This window comes from Colobus angolensis, unplaced genomic scaffold (assembly GCF_000951035.1).
Source record: "Colobus angolensis palliatus isolate OR3802 unplaced genomic scaffold, Cang.pa_1.0 Scaffold39, whole genome shotgun sequence".
Lineage (NCBI taxonomy): Eukaryota > Metazoa > Chordata > Mammalia > Primates > Cercopithecidae > Colobus > Colobus angolensis.
Genome location: NW_012117265.1, coordinates 227,490 through 237,153, shown reverse-complemented (window position 1 = coordinate 237,153; position 9,664 = coordinate 227,490). Strand labels below are relative to the sequence as shown.

Sequence of the window (9,664 nt, the reverse complement as noted above, 5' to 3'; positions counted from 1 at the left end):
AACCAGCACTGCACTTATATAGCAATCCAGAACTCATTGCTCAGTATGAGTTGTTGTTGTTGTTGTTGTTTTTAATTGGCTAGGTATCGAGGCATGTGCCTGTAGTTGCAGCTGCTGAGGAAGGGGAGGCAGAGGCAGGAGGGTTGAGCCCTGGCGTTGGAGGCTGTGCTAAACTTTGATGGCACCACTGTACTCCAGCCTGGGCAACAAAGACAGACCCTGTCTCTTTTTTTTTTTGAGACTGAGTTTCCCTTTTTTTGTCCAGGGAGTGCAATGGCGCGATCTCTGCTCACCACAACCTCCACCTCCCAGGTTCAAGCAATTCTCCTGCCTCAGCCTTAGCTGGGATTACAGGTGTGAGCCATCACTCCTGGCTTTTTTTTTTTTTTTTGAGACAGAGTTTCACTCTTTTTGTCCAGGGAGTGCAATGGCGCGATCTCAGCTCACCGCAACCTCCACCTCCCAGGTTCAAGCAATTCTCCTGCCTCAGCCTTAGCTGGGATTACAGGCATGTGCCACCATGCCAGGCTAATTTTGTATTTTTAGTAGAGATGGGGTTTCTCCATGTTTGTCAGGCTGGTCTCAAACTCCTGACTTCAGGTGATCCACCCGCCTCTGTCTCCCAAATTGTCGGGATTACAGACGTGAACCACTGTGCCCAGCCAATATATTTTAATAAATTAGCCAGACATTCTGGCACGCCTCTAGTCCCAGCTATTTCAGAGGCTGAGGTGGGAGGATCACTTGAGTCTGGGAGGTGGAGGTTGCAGTGAGCCGTGATTATGCCGCTGCACCGTGACAAAGCAAGATGCTGTGTTAGGAGGAAAAAAAAAAAGAAGCAGACACTGGCAGAGCCTTAGGGAAGAAAAGGGTGAATGAGAGGGACCCAGGGGCCCGTGCGGACCCATAGGGCTGGGATCTTCCTCACCTAGCTGGCCCTCCACCAGCTTCCTCCTTGCAGTTCTCTTCCCACCGCTGATGCCCCTTGCTCTCCCCCAAGGGCTGCGGCTCCTGGTCTTTGCACTTCACATGGGGCAGGTCCACCTGCGAGCACAGTCAGGAGGGAGGACAAGGAGGGAGGATAAGGAGTGAATAGATCGTCCTCCTGCCGACCCTTCAACCCTGGGCACCTCTATGTGCCGCTGCGGGACGGTGGGGACTCGCAGGAGAGACAGGCAGGGCTGGGCAGGTGCCATGAGGGCAGGGGCGTGGGGTGAAAGGGCACTCTGTCCCTAGGGGACACCTGGACACCAGACCTAGAGCGGCCGGGTGAGGGCAGGGCTGTAGGAATGTAACTGGGGGACCTGGGCTCCTAACTGGTATGTGTGTTGGCCGGAGTCCTTCCAGAAAGAAGAGGTAGGAGAAAAGAAATGAGGCCGGGGATGGTGGCTCACGCCTGTAATCCCAGCACTTTGGGAGGCCGAGGCGGGCGGATCATGAGGTCAGGAGTTCGAGAACAGCCTGGGCAATATGGTGAAACCCCGTCTCTACTAAAAATAGAAAAATTAGCTGACGTGGTTGGGGCATGTCTATAATCCCAGCTACTTGGGAGAAAAGAAATGAAAGAAACGGGTGCGGTGCATGGGTGTTTGTGCCTTTCTCTACTCCATTTCGGCCACGCGCCATGTGTGGAAATCAGACCCTCAGTGCGTCAGTCAGGGCCAGGTTCAGTCAGTCAGGAAATTTGGGGCCAGGCCTGATGAGAGGCAGCCCCAATAGCAAAGGACAAGCGGCCGGGCTCGGGTCCGCTAGAGAAGGCTGGGATCGCAGCCGTTCCCTGCCCATCTGTCTGCCCGCCCCACACGCGCGAAGGAAACAAGCGCCGCGTACTCCCTGTCGCTCCATTACGTATTTTCCCGCCTTCAAGCTCGCACCGTCTGCGCACGCGCCGACCCGCCCCTGGTCAGCTCCGCTCCGGCGCGTGCTTGTTGTGCGACTCGTGCTCCCGGCCCCGCCCCCTTTGAGAACTTGCGCGGCCAATGGGGCGGGGCCGACCGTTAAGCAGCAGTTTCGTGGTCCCCGGGCTGCGCGCGCAATAGGCGCTGCTGGAGAACGGGAGGCTGAGCTCTGTGAGTGCGTGTGTGCCCCTGAGAGGCTCCCAGGGTCACACGCAGCGCTCAGGTTATAGGGATCTCAAAGAGTCCTGTATTTATTCTGTACATCTAACTTCATCCACTCTGCCTTGGAAAATATTCTCAATAACAATTTTTTTTTTTTTTTGAGACAAGGTCTTGGTCTGTCGCCCAGGCTGGAGTGCAGTGGTGTGATCATAGCTACCAGTGTCATCTACCACGCTCTTTTATTTATTTATTTATTTAGAGAAGGAGTCTTGCTCCGTCACCCAGGCTACAGTACAGTGGAGCGATCTCGGCTCATTGCAAGCTCCGCCTACCAGTGTCATCTACCACGCTCATTTATTTATTTATTTTGAGAAGGAGTCTTGCTCCGTCACCCAGGCTACAGTACAGTGGAGCGATCTTGGCTCATTGCAAGCTCCGCCTCCCGGGTTCACGCCATTCTCCTGCCTCAGCCTCCTGAGTAGCTGGGACCACAGGTGCCCGCCACCACGCCCGGCTAATTTTGTTTTTGTATTTTTAGTAGAGGCAGGGTTAGCCAGGATGGCCTCTATCTTCTGACCTCGTGATCTGTCCGCCTCGGCCTCCCAAAGTGTTGGGATTACAGGCGTGAGCCAGGGCGCCAGACCATGCCTTTCTAATTTAAAAGTATTTTTCTGGCAGGGAGCGGTGGCTCACGCCTGTAATCCCAGTACTTTGGGAGGCTGCGGTGGGTGTATCACCTGTGGTCATGAGTTCAAGACCAGCCTGGCCAACATGGCGAAACCCCATCTCTACTAAAACTACAAAAATTAGCCGGGTGTGGCAGAATCGCTTGAATCCGGGAGGCGGAGGTTGCAGTGAGCCGAGATCATGCCACTGCACTCCAGACTGGGAGACAGAGTGAGGCTCCGTCTCAAAAATAAATAAACAAACAAACACATGTACACATAATTATATTTTTTTTTTCCTGTAGAAATGAGAATTCTCTGTGCTGAGCCCAGGCTGATATCCAACTCCTGGGCTCAAGCCATCCTCCCGCTTGGTTCCCAAAGTGCTGTCTCAAAAAAATAAGAAATTATCTGACCTACCCTATTGACTGTAGGTCATAAGACCTCCGTTTCAAAGAAGTTTCTGCCCCACACAAGGCCTACCTATCTAGATTTTTCTGGGTCTCTCTCAGCATGCATTCCTGAGATTCCAAGAAGAATCTAGACAAACAGGCCTTGCTGGGTTTCCTGACTCAGCCTATTAGTATTAGACAACCCCCTACCTTTTTTTTTTGAGTCTTGCTCTGTTGTCCTGGCGACACTGGAGTGCAGTGGCGAGATTTCAACTCACTGCAGCCTTGGCCTCCTGGGTTCAAGCGATTCTCAGCCAACCGAGGAGCTGGGATTACAGATGCACCATGCCCGGCTAATTTTTGTATTTTTAGTAGAGATGGGGTTTTTCCACGTTGCCCAGGATGGTCTCAAACTCCTGGCCTCAAGTGATCCACCCGCCTCAGCCTCCCAGTGTTGGGATTACAAGCGTGAACCACAACACACCCTTTTTGTCCAATTAGATTTCTACCTGGGTGTTCAAACTTTGTTGAACCGAAGCATAAGACACTTTTCATTAATCAGGCATGGTGGCAGGCATGTATAATCCCAACTATTTAGGAAGCTGAGGCAGGAGAATCCCTTGAGGCTGCAGTGAGCCAAGATCGCCCGTACACTCCAGCCCGGGCAACAGAGCCAGACTCCATCTCAAAACAAAACAGTTTTCTCTTATCTCTGGGTCTTCATTCTGAAGGCTTGTCAGGTAACACTATGATCAAATACATTCGTATTCCTTTTCTCTTATTAATCTGCCTTTTGTCAGTAATTTTTAGTGAAACTTCAGAGAGCAATAAGGAAGCTTTCTCTTCATCCCAACACAGACGAGGCTCAGATTTGATGGAAATGGCAACAGATTTCACGGTACTTGTGTTTATTTAGACACACAAATATGTATTTATTTAATGACAGGGTCTGACTCTGTTGCCCAGGCTGGAGTGCAGTGGTCAAGCTCATTGCAGCCTCGACCTCCAAGGCTAAAGTGATCTACCTGAGTCTCTGGAGTAGCTGGGATTATAGGCATGAGCCACCATGCTGAGCTAATTTTTGTTTTTTGGGGACAGGTCTCTTTCTGGCCTATGCTGGAGTGTAGTGGTATGATCTTGGCTCCCTACAACCTCCACCTCCTGGGTTCAAGCGATTCTCCCACCTCAGCCTCCCAAGTAGCTGGGACTACAGGTGCCTGCCACATAATGCCTAATTTTTATTTTTTTTTTGAAACAAGAGTCTTGTTCTGTCACCCAGGCTGTAGTGCAGTGGCACAATCTTGGCTCACTGCAACCTCTGCCTCTTGGTTCAAGTGATTCTCGTGCTTCAGCCTCCAGAGTAGCTGGAACTACAGGCGCTCGCCACTATGCCAGCTGAGTTTTTTTTTTGTATTTTTAGTTGAGATGGGTTTTCACAGTGTTGCCCAGGCTGGTCTCGAACTCCTGACCTCAAGTGATCTGCCTGCCTCGGCTTCCCCAAGTGTTGGGATTATAGGCGTGAGCCACCATGCCCGGCCTAATTTTTTTACTTTTAGTAGAGATGTGGTTTCACCTCTTTGGCCAGGGTGTTCCTGAACTTCTGACCTCAAGTGACCCACCCACCTCGGCCTCCCAAAAGTTCTGGGATTACAGAAGTGAGCCACTGTGCCTGGTCCAGTACCCAGATTTTTGACCATCAAGTGGCACACTGAGCTAGGGGGACCCAACAAGACATCTCACCCCTAAGGAAAGCCACTAGATGGGGCAACTGCCCACTTTATTAGACAGTAGGTGGCCCCCACAGGTCTCCTCAGGACCCACCCTCACAGTGGGCACACCACACAGGACAACAGAAGGAACCTGCTATCTGGTCCTCTGTCCCTGGGATTCTGGTTCTGGGACAGGTGGGAAAGAGGAAGGTGGGGGCTGGCCTCACAGAGGCCTCATAAATACAAGGTCACTGGCCAGGGATGCAAAGGAGTGCAGCAGCAGGGACTCGGGGAGGATGAGCTGTCCTAGACTGGCCCATGTCACGCAGCCTCCTGTGTGGGAGGGGGCCTCAGCTCAGCATCCAGGCGGCACAGGGGACTGTCGTACACCATCTGCAGGTTCACCTTGTGGCCCACCAGGTCCCGGATGTTGTTGATGCCATATTTGATCATTGTTGGGCTTGTAAGAGAGGGAACAGAGTTTACCATGAGGTCAGCACATGCACTCTTTGGCTTAGGATGGCTCCCATCTTCCTCAGAGGAAAAGTTCAAGTTCTCCCCATGACCCATAGGGCCCTGCGCCAACTGCTCTATCACCTCTCACTCTCTGCCTTCAGCCACACCAGCCTACTTGCGCTTCTCCTAATATAAAAGGCACATTCCCACTTTTGGGCCTTTGAACTGACTGTGACCACTACCTAGAACACCCTTCCCCAGATACTCTCACAGTTTACCCCTTTATCTACCTCCAGATAGATAATGGGAGGTGATGCCTTCCGTGATGCCTTCACTGACCACGTAGTTGCCTTAGCCCTCCCTATACCACGTACTGCCCTGGTACACACTTTTGTCTTTATTTGCTGAGCGCATTTGTTTTTTCAGAGTCTCACTCTGTAACCTAGGGTGGAGTGCGGTAGCACAATCTCGGCTCACTGCAACCTCCGCCTCCCACGTTCAAGTGATTCTCATACCGCAGCCTCATGAGTACCTCGGACTAGGACTATAGACACACGCAACAGTGCCCGGCCGATTTTTGTAGTTTTAGTAGACGGGAGACAGAGTCACACTCTGTTGCCCAGGCTAGAATAGAGTGCAGTGGCATGATCTTGGCTCACTGCAGCCTCTGCCTCCTGGGTTCAAACAATTCTCCTGCCTCAGCCTCCCAAGTAGCTGGGATTACAGACACCTGCCACCACACCTGGCTAATTTTTATATTTTTAGTAGAGATGAGGTTTTGCCATGTTGGTCAGGCTGGCCTCAAACTCCTGACCTCAGGTATACACCTGCCTCAGCCACCCACAGTGCTAGGATTACACGCCTGGGCCACCACACCTGGCCTGTTTTTATTCTTTGTAGAGACGGAGACTTGCTCTATTGCCCAGGTTGATCTCGAACTCCTGGCTCAGGCGATCCTCCTGCCTTGGCCTCCCACAGCACTGGGAGCTACCACACCTGGCCTGATATGCTTGTTGGTCTTGCTAGTTATCATCCTTCTCGCTCCTCTGGGACCCCAGGTTCAGAGGCAGGGACATGAGCTGTCATGTTCACAGCATGGGGCCGGGCATTCAGTTTGTGCTTACTATGAAAGTTTTGTCCATTGGATGAATGAATGGGTGGTGCTGAAACCACGCAGGCCCCTACACCTGGAGAGTTGTTTGAGGCAGCTGGACACCCAGAGTTTCCACCTGGGCACTTACCGCTCCAGGGAGAGGCCCCAGGCAATGACCGACACATTCTCGGGAAGCCCCATGGGCAGCAGCATCTCCGGACGGAAGACCCCCGAGTTTCCGACCTCCACCCACTTCTTCAGGCCTGCAGGGGCAGGACAGAGAAGACAGGGGCAGTGCGTGTTGAGTTTCTGGGCACTGCTGGTACAGGTTCTGGGTCTGGTGGTGAGCTTGGGAGGCGGGGTACAGGTGTGGCAGTGGGGGGACCCAGGCTGAACCATGGTAGCCTGAGACCTCCCTCCCACCCCAGTACCAGGGCCCACCCTGACCTTGGTGGTAGCTGAAAACCTCCATGCTGGGCTCTGTGTATGGGTTGTAGGCTGGCTTGAAGCGGAGTTGCGTGATACCTGCAGGGAGTAGGGGCGGGTAGGAGAGCAGGGGTTTGGAGGATAATGCTGGTGATCAACACACCCACCTGCTGCCGCACCACCACCGCCCACCCCTGCCCCCCTGCTCACCCAGCTTGGTGAAGAACTCCCGCAGAACGCCCATGAGGTGGCCCAGGGTGAGGCCGTGATCCGCCACCACACCCTCGATCTGGTGGAACTCAGCCAGGTGCGTGGCGTCCAGGGTCTCGTTCCGGAATACGCGGTCGATGGAGAAGTACTTGACCGGCGTGAAGGGCTTCTAGGGGTGACAACCGAGCCCGGCCCAAGTATGGGTCAGAAGGTCCCTTTGACAGCACCCTCTCCCTACTCTGGCCCCCACCTGGGCCAACCGCACCTTTTGGGCAAGGCGATAGAGTGCACGGGCGCTGGCTGATGTGGTGTGGGTACGCAGTAGGTTTTTCCGGGCCTCATCCAGCTTCCAGGTATACTTGTACCTTCAGGAGGGAAGGTGGAAAGTCCATGCAATGGCCCAGGGGTCCCCAGCTTCCTTCCCTTCCATACCAGGTGAGTCCTGCCTCACCCCTGTGAGCCGTAGCCGCCCTGAGAGTGGGTCCGCTTGACCCGCTGGACGTAGTCCATTGGGAGCTGCAGGGCCTCAGCTGGATCTGGGCAGGACAGAGCAACATCAAGTCAGTCAACGAGCATTTCCCTTTTGTTTTTTTTTTCAGACAGGGTCTCACTCTGTTGCCCAGGCTGGAGTGCAGTGGTGCAATCTGGGCTTACTGAAACCTCTGCCTCCCAGGTTCAAGCGATTCTCGTGCCTGAGTTTTCTCATTTATGTGTACTTTTTCGTTTTTGTTTTTTTTTTTTTTATGAGACGGAGTCTTGTTCGATCACCCCAGCTAAAGTGCAATGGCTCAATCTTGGCTCATTGCAACCTCCCAAGTAGCTGGTATTACAGGTGCCCGCCACCACACCCGGGTAACTTTTGTATTTTTAGTAGAGGTGGGGTTTCGCCGTGTTGGTCAGGGTGGTCTCAAATTGCTGACCTCAGGTGATCCACACGCCTCAGCCTTCCAGAGTACTGGGATTATAGGCGAGAGCCACTGCACCTGGGCTTTATTTATGTACATATGTATGTATGCATTTATTTATTTATTTTGAGATGCAGTCTTGCTCCACCTCCCGGGTTCACGCCATTCTCCTGCCTCAGCCTCCTGAGTAGCTAGGGCTACAGGCGCCCACCACCACACCCGGCTAATTTTTTGTATTTTTATAGTAGAGACGGGGTTTCATCATGTTAGCCAGGATGGTCTCGATCTCCTGACCTTGTGATCCGCCCACCTCAGCCTCCCAAAGTGCTGGGATTACAGGCGTGAGCCACCACGCCTGGCCCTAAGATGGAATCTTGCTCCGCTGCCCAGGCTGGAGTGCAGTGGCACACTCTCGGCTCACTGCAACCTCCTCCTCCCAGGTTCAAGCAATTCTCCTGCCTCAGCCTCCCGAGTAGCTGGGATTACAGAAGTGTGCCACCACACCCAGCTAATTTTTTATATTTGGTAGACATGGGGTTTTACCATGTTGGCCAGGCTGGTCTCAAACTCCTGACTTCAAGTGATCTGCCTGCCTGGGCCTCCCAAAGTGCTGGGATTATGCCACTGCGCCCGGCCTTTTGTTTTCTTTTTTTTAAGGTACAGAGTCTTGCTCTGTTGCTTGGCCTGCAGTGCAGTGATGTAATCATAGCTCACTGCAGCCTCAAACTCCCAGGCTCAAGCAATCCTTCACCTCAGCCTCCTGAGTAGCTACAACTACAGGCATGCACCACCATGCCCAGCTAAATTTTTTTGTAAGATGGGGTCTTTCTATGTTGCTCAGGCTGATCTCAAACTCCTGGGCTCAAGCAGTCCTCCTCCCTTGGCCTCCCAAACAGTGGGATTATACCCAGAGCCTGACCAAGTTTCCTTCTTTGTAGAAAGGGGTAATAGTAGTGCTTCCAGTAGTTGGCAGGAAGATTAGAATAGTGGCTAGCATGTGATGCGTGCTTAGTAAGTTTTGGGTGCCATGACAATGATGACAAGAATGATGTTGCTCTTTCTGGCCAGGTAAGCTGGCACCCAGTGACCTCAACTGCCCTCTTGGTCAGGAAGGCCACCCCATTGTGGGAAGTCATTCCATTCCGGACAGTGCTAAGGGCAATGAAAGAAAGAAATGTGACAGAAGAATAAACGCTAGGGGTGAAGGGCTTCTGTAGAACTGGGGGTGAGCCTGGGAGTGTTAGGCTGGCCTGTCTCTGGTGACACGTGAGCAGAGGTTTGAGGCTGCAGCCTGCCTTGAAGATCTGGGAGAAAACAGCTCTCAGCTAAAGACAGAACATAAGCAAAGGCCCTGAGGTGTGCACAGCCTGGAATGCTCAAAGAAGACATGCAGGCAGGCAGGGTGTGGTGGCTCACACCTGTAATCCCAGCACTTTGGGAGGCTGAAGCAAGAGGATTGAGCTCAGGAGTTCGAGACCAGCCTGCGCAACATAGAACAAGACAAAACAATACAAAAATACACTAATTTTTAGCTAGGCGTGGTCACTCACGCCTGTAATCCTAGCACTTTGGGAGGCCGAGGCAGGAGGAATACTTGAGGTCAGGAGTTCGAGACCAGCCTGGCCAACATGGTGAAATCCCGTCTCTACTAAAAACACAAAAATAGCCGGGCGCGGTGGCTCAAGCCTGTAATCCCAGCACTTTGGGAGGCCAAGACGGGCGGATCACGAGGTCAGGAGATCGAGACC

General features: G+C 52.8%; 2 protein-coding genes across 3 annotated transcripts in view; both read right to left on the bottom strand.

Moving 5' to 3' along the window:
• The window catches only part of SYCE2 (synaptonemal complex central element protein 2), an 18,214-nt gene extending 16,350 nt beyond the window's left edge, over nt 1-1,864 (bottom strand). The window contains exons 1-2 of the mRNA XM_011954688.1: nt 1,831-1,864; nt 929-1,044 (exon numbers count right to left, since the gene is read on the bottom strand). Of these exons, the coding sequence (XP_011810078.1) occupies nt 929-1,044; nt 1,831-1,845 (131 nt within the window). The 5' untranslated portion in view covers nt 1,846-1,864. The remainder of the gene's footprint in view (nt 1-928; nt 1,045-1,830) is intronic.
• A 3,013-nt stretch (nt 1,865-4,877) lies between these two features.
• Nucleotides 4,878-9,664, bottom strand: part of FARSA (phenylalanyl-tRNA synthetase, alpha subunit) — an 11,380-nt gene continuing 6,593 nt past the window's right edge. For both annotated transcript variants that reach the window (XM_011954689.1, XM_011954690.1), the window contains 6 exons: nt 7,463-7,547; nt 7,277-7,376; nt 7,012-7,180; nt 6,823-6,900; nt 6,524-6,638; nt 4,878-5,286 (listed from right to left, as the gene is read on the bottom strand). In XM_011954689.1, coding sequence (XP_011810079.1) covers nt 5,148-5,286; nt 6,524-6,638; nt 6,823-6,900; nt 7,012-7,180; nt 7,277-7,376; nt 7,463-7,547 — 686 coding nt within the window. In that variant the 3' untranslated portion in view covers nt 4,878-5,147. The remainder of the gene's footprint in view (nt 5,287-6,523; nt 6,639-6,822; nt 6,901-7,011; nt 7,181-7,276; nt 7,377-7,462; nt 7,548-9,664) is intronic.